A 13,490-nucleotide genomic window follows, 5' to 3' on the forward strand; every position below is an offset into this window, starting at 1 on the left:
TCCCATAATGATGGTGTTTATCCAAAATAAACTTTGTTGTTCAGCGTCTTGGACTAACCATCCCTTAGAAGGGATTGTTAAAAGATCATCAATTCCTAATGAAATAGATGTAGCAGTGGCTTGTTGGAAACCCAAAGTCTTTACTTGATCCAAGATATGTGATGTATATGCCATTCCGAAATGATCTATTAACCTGCTAATAAGTCGTTTCATAACAGTTCCATTTATCACTTTATTGTGAAAGACCAGATCGGCCCGTTCTGCCATAAGTACAGTACCTCTTATATTTATTCTGCTAAGTAGGATTCGACAATGGACCTGAGTTAGTGATTCGAAAACTTCCTTTCCTCAATCTCAATCTGATTCACGCAGAAATTCAGAATTATGATACCAGTGAAATTGGGGAGACCCGAATTCCCATGGGCACGAACATCGCCTAATCTGATTTCTTAGTTTAGATAGCGTATGAGTAGGCTCGACAAAACCCCTGTATGGCTTCTTCTATTTCCCGATAAAAAGAAATATGACCAAGAGTAGTTCGAATGTATATACAACGGATTTCCTTTGTTACACTTCCTTCTATTAGATAGTGCCCATAAATCTCATGATAAGTACCCAAAGATTCATATTGAACTTCGATGGGAACTTCTCTTGAGCCATGACACGTTGATCTAGTCTCCATCGGAGCCACAAAGGACTATCTAAACTAATTCGTTTCTGTTGATAAGCTCCAAGTGCATCATAGAACTAGAAAAATAGGGTTCTTTCTTTTCCGTATACCTATAGTCATTTTTTTTATTGTCAACCTTTTTATTTTGGTAGTTTCCGCAACTATATCTATATGGATTATACCTATTTGCACAAATACCTCGACGATTCCCGATCGTTAATAAATAGAGTCCGATAAGCATATCTTGAGTTGGTACGGAAATAGGATCCCCAATAGCTGGAGACAAGAGATTCATATGAGAAAACATAAGTAAACGAGCCTCCGCTTGAGCTTCCAAAGATAAAGGTACATGAACAGCCATTTGATCCCCATCAAAGTCTGCATTGAAACCCTTACAAACTAATGGATGTAAACAAATAGCGCGTCCCTCCACTAAAAAGGGTTGGAACGCCTGTATGCCTAATCTGTGCAGGGTGGGTGCTCTATTCAATAATACAGGATGCCCCCGCATAACTTCTTGAAGTATTTCCCATACAATGGGTTCTTTTTCCCGAATTTTACTTTTAGCATTCCTATGTTAGAAGCAACATGTTGTCTGATTAGACCACGAATTACAAATGTTTGGAAAAGCTCTATTGCTATTTCTCGAGGTAATCCACACTGATGTAATGAAAGCGAAGGACCCACGACAATGACGGAACGTCCCGAATAATCGACACGTTTACCAAGCAGAGTCTCACGAAATCTTCCCTCTTTGCCTTCAATTACATCTGAAAATGACTTGTAAACTTTATTATGACCATCCCTCATTGGTTGTCCACGGATCCCATTATCAAGAAGTGTATCCACGGCCTCTTGTACCAATTTCTCCTGACACATTACTAATTCCCCTGGCGTAGATCTACTTGTTGCTAATAGATCGGTAAGAGTATTATTCCGATAGATAACTCGTCTATAGAGTTCATTAATATCCGAACTCATTAGTTTACCCCCATCTATCTGAATGATTGGTCTCAACTCGGGAGGAAGAACTGGTAATAAGCACAAAACCATCCATTCTGGTTCTACATTTGTTCGAATAAAATGTTTAGCTAATTCCATGCGTCTAACCAAAAAATCCTTTCTTCTTCTAATTTTTCTATCTTCCCATTCATTTCCAGTGGACCCCTCCTCCCTAATTCCTTCCATTCTACTAATGAATTACCCGTAATAATTCGCAAATCTGATCGGCTAATTGTTCTCTGATAGCACCTGCTCCTGTAGAGATTTCTCGATTTCGAAATGTCTCGAAGCCTTGGGTAGTAAAAAAAAGTGGTATGCTGTATTTCCGAGATTGGATTTCATATTCGAATAACCTCGTAATCGTAAGAAAGTAGGTTTTTTCGCTATGGGCCTAGCAAAAGAAAAATCGAGATAGGTTCCTGTAGGATTGGATTCCCCCTTTTAAAATCGGACGTGAAGGTTTCCTTTCATCCGGCTCAAGTAGTTACCTCAAAAAGGGGATCTTTCTTATTTAAAAAGTTGTTCGAAAACCCTACAAACAAAGAACTACTCCTTACTCAAGTTCCCACTAAGGACCAACGATTCATTCTTCTTTTTTTACTTTCATTTTCCGAATTACTTATGACAAAATAAAAATGTAGGATTTTTGAGTAGTCTACTTCCCGTCAAATGATGAATCCCCTTAAAAGAATACTTTGGGACTCGTAAGGGATTTACTTGTCTATATATCGTTCTATTCGATCCTTTAGGTCCCTACTCACCTCGATGGTTATCCCATGATGCCCCTTGAAGCATATATGCGATAGATAGACTTCTGTAACCATACTATATTTGCTTGCTTAAACGGAATCTCTCTATAAAGAAATGGAATAGCTGATTCCACAAAAAAGTGTTTTTTCACGAGGTATAACTAGCAATTCCTATTTATACGGAATCGACCATGGATCAATTCCCCTTGCATTTTGGAAGTATTGAATACACCTATAATTCTGAGTTTCGTGTTACTTTTACTTCTCCCAAAACACATGTCAGAGCCGGGGGCACCCCAATCGGATTGAATGGGATGACAGTTTCTCAGTCCGAATCTGTAAAACGAAAATTTTGATCAAATCACACATCGCAGTATACTAGGCCTTCTAATTCCTTAAGGGGTTTATCTAAAAGATTCGCGATATAACTAGGAAGACGTTTCAAATACCACACATGAGTCACTGGACATGCGAGTTTGATGTATCCCATTTGATATCTTCGTATCCGAGAATCAACAAATTCCACCCCGCATTGTTCACAAAATTTCGGGTCTTCTTTTTCAGCTCCAATCACTCGATAATTTCCACAAGCACAAATTCCACTTTTTATGGGCCCAGAGATTCTTTCACAAAACAATCCATCTTTTTCTGGTTTATTGGTCTTATAATGAAACGTATAGGGCTTTGTCACCTCTCCAACTATCTCTCCATTAGGTAAAATTTTGTTGGCCCAAGACCTTTATTTGTTGAGGAGAAACTAGTCCAATTCGAAGTTGTTGATGTTTATACCGGTCAATCATAGAATAGAAATTCTGATTCATTCAGATCAAGCTTCCTTCCTATTAATCTGGAAGTTCTTCTCAGATACAAGGAAATGATTCAGTTCTAGAGCTAAAGATCGTAGTTCTCGAACGAGCAATCGAAAAGATTCTGGAGCATCTTCTGGGTTAGATACTCTTCCTCCAATGATCGTAGCACCAAGTACTTCTTGACGAGCTCTAATATGATCAGATTTATAAGTAAGCATCTCTTGTAAAATATGAGCAACACCAAATCCCTCTAGAGCCCAAACTTCCATTTCCCCTACTCGTTGTCCCCCTTGCTTCGCCCTTCCTCTAAGGGGTTGTTGTGTAACAAGTGCGTAATGTCCACTAGAACGTCCATGGATTTTATCATCAACTTGATGAATTAATTTTAAAATATAGGACTTTCCTATTAGAACAGGTTGTTCAAAAGGATTTCCTGTTCTTCCATCAAATATTCTGCTTTTTCCCGGATATTCGGGTTCAAATACCCATGGATTTTTTGTTTGCTTACTGGCTTCATATAATTCGGAAAACACTAGTTTTCTCGAAGCCTCTTGCTCATATCTCTCATCAAAAGGTGCTATTCTATAATGTCTCTTTAGCAGATCCCCCGCTAACCCGAGCGAGCATTCAAATATCTGTCCCACATTCATTCGTGATGGTACTCCTAATGGGTTGAAGACCATATCAACAGGTGTTCCATCTTGCAAATAGGGCATATCTTGTCTAGGCAAAATTTTTGAAATGATACCCTTATTCCCATGTCTTCCAGCTACTTTATCACCTACTTTGATTTCACGTTTCTGTGAAATATATACACGAATCATTTCTGAATTATAACAGGAACCCCCCTTTTTCCGGATCCATCTCACATCAATAACGCGACCTCTTCCGCCTATAGGTAGTTTTAGAGAAGTTTCTTTTGCAGTGGATACCTGAATTCCAAGTATGGCTCGTAATAATCTATCCTCTGGAGCATACGACGATTCGTTTGCTGTCTGAGGTGTTAATTTACCTACTAAAATATCACCTGTTTCTACCCAAGATCCCAGCATCACAACTCCATTTCTGTCTAAATTGCGGAGTAAATGAGCCTCTAGATGTGGTATTTCCTTAGTGATTCTTTCAGGTCCTTGGCTTGTCACATGAGTCTGAATTTCATATTTCCGGATGTGAAAAGAAGTATAAATATCTTCATATACCAGACGTTCGCTAATTAGTACTGCGTCTTCAGAATTGTAACCCTCCCATGGCATATAAGCTACTAATACGTTTTTTCCTAAAGCAAGTTCCCCCCCAACTGTAGCCGCACCGTCCGCTAAAATTTGTCCTTTTTTAATGCATTTACCCCGCGGAACCTGAGGTTTTTGATGCATACAAGTATTTTTGTTGGAACGTTGATAGATAACTAATGGAATACTTATACTTATAGTAGTGTCCCCATTACTTGATAAAATGATCTTGTGAGGGTCAGTATAAATGATCTTTCCCTCGTGTTCGGCTATAGCGGAAACCCCCGAATCCAGAGCCGTTTGGCGTTCCAGTCCAGTTCCAACAATGCACCTCTCGGACTGAGAAAGCGGAACTGCTTGGCGCTGCATATTAGAACTCATTAAAGCCCGATTCGCATCATTATGCTCGATAAAAGGAATGAGGGAAGCTCCAATAGAAAAATATTGGAAGGGAAAAATACTTCTAAGATGAATCTGTTCCCATGCAATAGTCAGGAACTCTTGACGGTATCGGGCTGGAACAACCTGTTCTTCCTGAATACCCCGATTCAAGGCCAAAGAATTTCCCGCTGCTACCATATAATATTCATCTCTATTTGGTGATAAATAAACTATCTGTGCCTCTTTTGATCTTTCAGATATTTCATAAAATGGACTCTCTATAGATCCCCAATGGCCAATCCTCACATGAATGGCTAAGGATCCAATAAGTCCAACATTGATTCCTTCGGACGTGTCAATTGGACAAATACGTCCATAGTGGCTAGGATGAATATCTCGTATCCGAAAACTAGCAGTTCGCCCCGTCAATCCTCCAGGACCCAAATAACTCAATTTTCGCCCATGAACGATTTGTGTCAATGGATTAGTTCGATCCAAAACTTGAGATAAAGGATGTAGGCCAAAAAACGATTCATAAGTGGTTGTTAATGAAGTTGAAGTTACCAAATTTTGAGGAGTCGGTATCAATTTATGCCGAATTGCTCCACATATAGTTCCTCGAACCGCATTTTCTAAACGAACAAGAGCCAGTCCGAATTGATCCTGTAACAGATCCGCTATAGAACGAATCCGTTTATTTTTCAAGTGATTCATATCGTCAAGTGTACCCATTCCAAATTTAATTCCGATCAAATGATCCGCAGCAGCCAATACATCTCGTGGTAATAAAAATGTATTGTTCTGAGGTATATCAAGATTCAGTCTCCGGTTCATATTTCGTCGACCAATCCTTCCTAATTCACATCTTTGTTGAAAAAATTTCTTTTGTAATTCTTTACATAAAGACTCAGAAAATACCGGATCCCCGCCTACACAAGCAAATTGTTGATAAAATTCCAAAATAGCATTTTCTTTTGACCCAATCTTTTTTTTCTCCTTATCATTCGGGAAAGACAAGAAAATTTCAGGGTAACAAACATTATCTAGAATTTCTCTTAGATTCGAACCCATAGCTGATGATAGAATTAGAATAGATATTTTTTGTTTCCTACTTACACGGGCCCATATCCTTGCTTTTCTATCAATTTCTAATTCCGATCTTCCTCCCCAATCTGATATTATTGTGCTGGTATAGACAGAAATTCCGTTATGGTCCAATTCTGAACGGTAGTAAATACCAGGACTTTGCAATATTTGATTGATCACAATTCTGTATATTCCATTTACTATAAAGGTTCCCAGGGAATTCATTAGGGGAATGTTTCCAATAAAAACGGTTTGTTCTTGCATATCTCTACCGGTTTTCCAAATTAATCCCGCGGGTACATATAATTCAGAAGAATATGTGAGTGATTCATACACAGCATCTCTTTCGTTTATCAAGGGTTCTACCAATTGATATCTTTCCACAAATAATTTAAATTCAATTTCTTGATCTGTATCTTCAATTTTTGGAAACTTATGAAATTCTTCCGTCAAGCCCTCATTAATGAACCTACAAAATCCCTCAAATTGGATCTGACTAAATCCAGGTATTGTGGACATTCCCTCATTTCCATCATTCCGGAGCATCTTAATCTTAAGTTTCCTGTTTATTGAAAAATCCCATTATTAGCTCACTATTTATCGAACCATACGGATCGATCTAGCAATGATGGAATGTATATTCTGTTTACTGAATCACATGAAATTTTAGCCAACTCCATATACCATATATGTATTTCATACGTATGAACGGAAATGAGACAGAGGAATGAAGAGCATTTTCGACGCAAGTTCGAATTTGCGACAGGTACAACAGGAACAATATAGAGTTTCCCTTTTTAGCATACTTAATTTTATTTGAGTTTCATTTCATGTTCAAAAAAAATTTCGAATTATTTTTTTGCTAGTAGAATATATAGAATATGATTGAATTGCGTAATAGGAGTAATATTTATTAAGTGCATGCCAATATAGCTATCTACCTGTCCGCATATCACATCTTTTATCGTAATTTCACTTGTGGCAACAGAAGTCAGGTCGCACTATATCATAATTCCTATTTTTTCTATTGCATATAGAAAATGAAAAAAGAAGGCACGACGATTCTCTATAGGGATATGGGATATGTACATAAGAGCGGTATCTGTGTAACAATTTCTGTTTTGAGGTTTACATATACACATATATATTGTTATAATTTATATTGTTATAATTGAAATTGAAAAAGATTGATTATTGAAAATAATTGATACTGAATTAGTCATAAATCAATTTGATTTTGTTATGCCATTAAGGAAACGCAACAATTTGAGATACAAATTGAAGAACCTTTCGCTAATTCAAAACAACAAAACAAATAGTTAATGGTTCCAATTTGCCCTGAATTTTTCAGTCTTTGACCAGAAATCTATTTTTTATCTTATTTGGATCGAATTTGGTTTGGCGACATGGCCAAGTGGTAAGGCGGGGGACTGCAAATCCTTTATCCCCAGTTCAAATCTGGGTGTCGCCTGATCAACAAAAAACTTGGGATTTCTTATTCTGCTGATTTAACTCGACGAATTCTGTCCCCGGAGAAGGAGAGGCAAAAGGATAAGCCTATCGATACTTTATTTTTAGAATCTGTAGTTCTATAAAGAAAGTCAATTTTTTTAAAGAAAGTCAATTTTTTTCTAAAAATCCGGGCTTTGGGTGTGGCCCAAACCGGTACAAATAGGGATGAAGTAAGCCTTACTTATTAATATGATTATGATTTTAATATGATTATGATTGGTTCGGACATTTATTTTATAAGTAGAATAAATAAATAGTGAAAGTAAATTCTGGGATTCAAAACTACGAAAGTAAGAGGTCGGAAATCTTGGTATCCAAAGGTTCCTAAAGGACACTCCATTTTTGCTACTAGGATTGAAGAAGAGATTGTACGAAAGACTATCAAGAATTCCTAATTATTTTACACTACCACCGTTGTGTCTACTGACTCTGTCTGGAATTCGATTGGATAGGCTGATGGGAAATCAATTTAGAAGTTGTGGAAAGGACTGAAGATACTTTGTATCCAGACTCACGAGAGTCTCTGAGTACTCAAACATTCAATCAGGATAGTTGGTCGGCTCTTATTGAGTAAAGAGTAAAAGTAAAAGTTGAAGAAACAAAAAAATTTCTTTGCCCGTGTAGGAATTTCTTTGCCCGTGTAAGATAGGGGGATTACGAAAAAAAGAAAGAATGTATGTAATACTGGTGATGGTGTCTCCCCATTCTTTCACAAAAAAAACAGTAAGGCTTAGATCAAATAGGAAATAGAGGTATCTGATAGATAGTTATCTATCTTGATGGTATATTTTGATGTCTTTTGCTTATGAAAAAGGGTAACAAACAATAGGTCTTAGTACTCCTACATGTTCCATTGGGATAGGAGTATTCCTTTGTTATTTCATTTTCCGAGAAAAGGTGTGTGTATTGTATTTATGCTTAATGCTTCCCGATTCTACCAGAAATCTTATAATCTTGTTACGAGTAGATTCATTGGATTGGTTCATCAATAGCCTTAAGTTAAGTCAGAATTCCATTTTGACTCTGCGCCATTGATTCCACTATGATTATTGATCAATAATGGAATAATTCCTTCATAGAGATAGGAGACATAATTTATATGGATATAGTAAGTCTCGCTTGGGCTGCTTTAATGGTAGTCTTTACATTTTCCCTCTCACTCGTAGTATGGGGAAGGAGTGGACTCTAGGGGTACTACTAATCGAGTAATCGATTGAGTAATTGAATTCTATCAATTGTTTAATTGATCGTTTTGCAAAGCTTTAAAAAAAGAATGTCTCTGTTTCAAAATTATACTGAAATACAGTAATGAATAAGAAAATACAATAATGAATAATAACCATTCGATCAAAGAATGAATGATTACTATAGTTGTATTTCGAAACCTAAATCTACGCATGATAGGAAATTTTTTCCAACCGAATTCTTCCTAAATATTCTATTTTGATAAACCAGCTCTTACCAGAATTATGGATATTACAAAAAGAAAAAATCTGAAATTGGTTTTTTCTTTTTTTCTTTATTTGTTTCCCTCTTTCTTTACTTTTACTGTTCTAAGAGAAGAGAAAGCCGTTCCGCTATTCTAATTATATTAGATTACGACAATACATACTTTCTATTGGAAATGACTAGTTGTTGTCCAAAGAGGTTCTACACATAATAAGATTAGATCTTTCTTCCGTTGAGCGATCCACATATCGCGCATTTCACCTTTTTTTTAGACTCCTAGAGATTTTTTTATGCTTTTTTTGACTCATCTCATGTCATGTTTAAGCATAAAAAATTGGGAAGGTCTACTCTATTAATCTACTTCTTTTTCAAATCTGAAGAAGTTATCATGGAATAGAACTCCGCAGATCATCTGTTAATAGATCAAGCAATGACTTCTTGAGATGGGAAATCTAAAAAAAGAAAAAGATTCTTTTCTTTGGTTTCGTTTTCTTTTATCTTTTTTTTTATTTAATTTATAGTAGAATATGCCCATACTCTTTTTGTCTTGCTCCATTGATTCCTTTGATAGATCTCGGGACCTATACCTATATATATATAAATTCTAAGAAAGCCAGGAATTAGAAGAGTTGGTCTTCAATTATTTTGAATTGATCGAAATCCACACAAGTAAATGTAGCCAAAAAAATAATAGAATTGGACTGTTATTTTGATGTACTATTTAGATATACATCTAATCTATGTACATACATATTGTATATTGACCTAGATATAGGCTTTCTCTATATAAAAGCCTATATCTGTATACAGTACAACTTTCTATGAAAATCATTAATAGGATAATAAATACTATACCATACTATCTCGGCTCAGATACTACTATCTCAGATACTTATTATCTCAGATACTTATGATTCCAGACAGATCATTTCATTTAAGACTTGGAGTTTGAATCCGTTTCTTTCATTTATTCAATCATTGATAAGAACTAATAAATCAAGTTTCAGTCAAATTAATCATTTTGACTGACTGTTTTTACGTAGATGATAAGTAAAAAGGCAGTAGGAACTAGAATGAACAGTGCAGTAGCAATAAATGCGAGAATATTTACTTCCATAATCTCATTGTTTTTTTACTTCGCAATAACTCGGGATCTAATCCCATAGAGATGAGAAATTTGATTCCTGTAAATTCAATGGGATGAATTGCATCCTGATGATACTGAATCGGATCAATATTATGAATAACAATATCTGATCTATCAAATCGATTCATCGTCGAGAATTGAATAGTATAACATAGGAAGATCCTTTATCCATACTAAATCTGAAATGGGATTCCTGATCCAATAAAGAATCCCATTGAATTTTCATCCTTTTCCACTTTTTCTTTTCTATAAATAACCCTACCGTCTTCCTTATATACTCCTCCTTCGTTATACTTATACATACAATTATGTACATACAATTATGAGGTATTATATGACTGGTATTCTATGAATCACACACAGATCCAAAGAGTAGAAGTGAGATGGAAAAAGGACGGGTTAAGTATAAAAGATCTAATATAATTCCAACAAATTTAATAAAAAGGAACGTTGCTTGGTCTTTTCTTTTATTTGATTAGTATCTCTTTCTTCGATTGGGACTGGAAGGCATACATCAAAAATTCAGTGTGCAATTTAAATGAGAATGAGATAGATTGTTTCCAATTAGTCATTGAGGATACACAAACAAAGTCGAAGCTAAAAAGGGTTGTCGTTTAACCTGACAAGTACTCTGTCGAGGTAATTATGTTAAGTTCATTATGTATTGTACAATAAACGAATACAATTTGCGTATGTACTCTCGGTAAAAATAGGAGCACTCTATTCTATTTCATTTATCAAGAAAATCGAAAAAGAAAGTCAGACGAGTATCTCTTAAAATACTAAATATAGGAATACCACCGATTGTACGAATCTATATATGTTATGTCTCTCCCTTATCACTCGGCACTAGTGGAAGAAATGGAAATTCCTGTATTTGTCTGATGATAAATGCGAAATGAAAAACAAAAGAAATAAGGATCTCCACTGGGGATTAGATCTTGCCCCCTGTCTCCTTTTTCACGGAAAATAGATAAATTCATTTCTCCATTCATCGGTCGGATCCTAGTTCGGGACTGACGGGGCTCGAACCCGCAGCTTCCGCCTTGACAGGGCGGTGCTCTGACCAATTGAACTACAATCCCAGCGAGGTGTATGGTATACATATTCTTAATGGTTTCAGAAAAACATTTTCTTCGTCGCGTTGTAACAGAGACACGAATGATATACTAACTGATATCATATACACATAGAACACATAGATATGGACTATAGTGAAAGTGACACGGATTACTAGTAACCTGTGTTTATTTTATTTTATTGCCAAAAATAGATAATCAACCTTTCATTGAGAAAAAACGATTTTTCCTTTCATAATCTTTGCTTTGATTAAGTATTATGAATCTAGATCGTTAGAAAGAAAAGATCAGAACGAATGAGAAAAACATGGATAGAGAAACAAAAATGGACTCTTTCTCTTTTACGGATCAGGTATTTTTGTTTCTGGGGGACAAATTGGTTATATCATTGGTTATATCATATTCATGGAGCGGCGAATTTTTGGGCCGAGCTGGATTTGAACCAGCGTAGACATATCGCCAACGAATTTACAGTCCGTCCCCATTAACCGCTCGGGCATCGACCCAGGAAGAATTCCTTCTAGGCTTATTGATAATCCATGATCAACTTCCTTTCGTAGTACCCCCAGGGGAAGTCGAATCCCCGCTGCCTCCTTGAAAGAGAGATGTCCTGAACCACTAGACGATAGGGGCATATCCGCCCAACTGTCATCATACTATGATGATAGTATGAGTAGTTTTTTGGAATTGTCAATATAATCTAATGATATGACTAGATCTGAACACTCTTTTCTACTTTTATGTTATGATTCCATAGAATTTTGTTTTGGATTTGATGGTTCATGAATGAACCATCCCATACTATTTTATATAGCGAAAGGAGGTACAGGACTCCGTCAGTTCAGGCAGTGATTGGTCCGACAGAACAGAAAAGGGGGTAGAACCCCACTTAATTTCTTTTCTTCAATTTTAACTCATTAATTTTAACTTAACTCATTGCTTCGTTCATTGTTCAGATAAAATATGCCTATCACTATCTCACATTAAGTCAGAAAATTAAAAAACGATAGAAATTTTCCTTTTTTCTTTTTTATTTTTTTATAAGAATTCGGTTCAGGGTACGAATACCCTCATCACATGATTCAAGAAAATCTATCGAATCTATGTCGATGTCAGATTGGTACATGTATCAATCAAGTGAATCTTGTTTTGATGAGTCAGTAAAGGTAAACAAGCGGGGTCGGTCTTGAAACAATTCACTGCATTATTTTTATCAAAAAAAAAAATAAAAAATTTGCCCACTTTTTACTTTTGGGGGGTAAATCAAATTGATTGCTCCTAAATGAACTATGTATATATTATGTGCATATATGTATATATCATGTACATATATTATGCAGTAGACTCATAATGGAAAAAGGCTATAATTCATGAATCGAATAAAACAAGCCCTTTTAACTCAGTGGTAGAGTAACGCCATGGTAAGGCGTAAGTCATCGGTTCAAATCCGATAAGGGGCTTTTTCCACTAAACTAAAGTTTGAGTCTTTGTTTTTCGGTGGAGAATAGAGATTTCTTTTTATTTCTAAAAAGAAAAGGGTAACCACCATTATAATGACTTCTGATTATTACGAGTTATAGTTAAAAAGTGAAACATTATTCATTATTATTAGTATAAATAATAATGAATAATTGTAGTTATTAGAACTAGTCTACTCTGTACTGACAAAGTAGTCCTCTTCATGTCTAATTATTCAAATTTTTGTTTTTGGACAGGAATATTCTAGATGTCCAATCGCTATTATGAATCGCCAAACCAAAGTATTCTTACTTCTCCATTGTTTTTATCAAACCCAGCATCAAATTCTAAATCAAGAAAAAGTAAGTGGACCTAACCCATTGAATGACGACTATATCGGCTATTCTGATATTAAAATTCGATATAGATGAAATTGTACAAGCGGATTTTTTTATTTCCTTAGACCACGCAAGTCAGGAATTTGTCGATATTTCCGATTTAATGAATCTTCTTCTTACTGAATGCTCCATGGGAATAAATCGATATTCTTTTCCGCTACATATAAAAGTTTATTTCGAAAATATATTTTTCAATATCTTTCCTTGATTTCAGAATCAGATATTGTTTTGTTCTTCCGCCAATGCAATAGAGAACGAATGCGAGAAAGGGACTTTACTTTCATTTCCAGTCTACCATTATTTAAATATTTAATCTAGTTTAGGGGCAGGAAAAAACAGTGAATTTTCTTTTTTTTGTTTGTTTGACCCGTTAAAAGATATACTCTGTAACTGTAATATGAGTCATAGGACAATTCCGGGTTCAAATACTTAATTTATTTTATATAGTATAAGTTATAAGATAAGTATAAGATAAGGTATAAAGACTAATCGAATCGAGCTCGTGGATTTATTTACTTAGA

The 13,490-nt window shown here is 35.5% G+C and overlaps 2 protein-coding genes and 3 non-coding genes across 5 annotated transcripts in view; 3 read left to right on the top strand and 2 right to left on the bottom strand.

Annotated features, from left to right (window-relative positions):
* Window positions 1–2,384: 2,384 nt before the first annotated feature.
* Window positions 2,385–12,701, bottom strand: LOC135663512 (DNA-directed RNA polymerase subunit beta). The gene has a single exon (XM_065176837.1). The coding sequence runs from the start codon at window positions 6,470–6,472 to the stop codon at window positions 3,248–3,250; it is 3,225 nt and encodes a 1,074-aa protein (XP_065032909.1). The 5' UTR covers window positions 6,473–12,701; the 3' UTR covers window positions 2,385–3,247.
* TRNAC-GCA (transfer RNA cysteine (anticodon GCA)) lies at window positions 7,327–7,397 on the top strand. Its single transcript has one exon. It is a non-coding gene; the product is annotated as a tRNA-Cys (tRNA).
* TRNAD-GUC (transfer RNA aspartic acid (anticodon GUC)) lies at window positions 11,046–11,119 on the bottom strand. Its single transcript has one exon. It is a non-coding gene; the product is annotated as a tRNA-Asp (tRNA).
* Window positions 12,502–12,573, top strand: TRNAT-GGU (transfer RNA threonine (anticodon GGU)). Its single transcript has one exon. It is a non-coding gene; the product is annotated as a tRNA-Thr (tRNA).
* A 769-nt stretch (window positions 12,702–13,470) lies between the features above and the next one.
* LOC135663513 (photosystem II CP43 reaction center protein-like) overlaps window positions 13,471–13,490 on the top strand; it is a 4,523-nt gene continuing 4,503 nt past the window's right edge. Inside the window, 1 exon segment of the mRNA XM_065176838.1 lies at window positions 13,471–13,490. This exon segment is cut by the window's right edge and continues 1,213 nt beyond it. The gene's annotated coding sequence lies outside the window, so the exon portion shown is untranslated.

This window comes from Musa acuminata, unplaced genomic scaffold, assembly GCF_036884655.1.
Source record: "Musa acuminata AAA Group cultivar baxijiao unplaced genomic scaffold, Cavendish_Baxijiao_AAA HiC_scaffold_726, whole genome shotgun sequence".
NCBI classification, from domain to species: domain Eukaryota; kingdom Viridiplantae; phylum Streptophyta; class Magnoliopsida; order Zingiberales; family Musaceae; genus Musa; species Musa acuminata.

Coding starts and splice junctions, on each gene's coding strand:
- LOC135663512 (XM_065176837.1), bottom strand. CDS start 6,472: ATGCTCCGGAATGATGGAAATGAGGGAATGTCCACAATACCTGGATTT.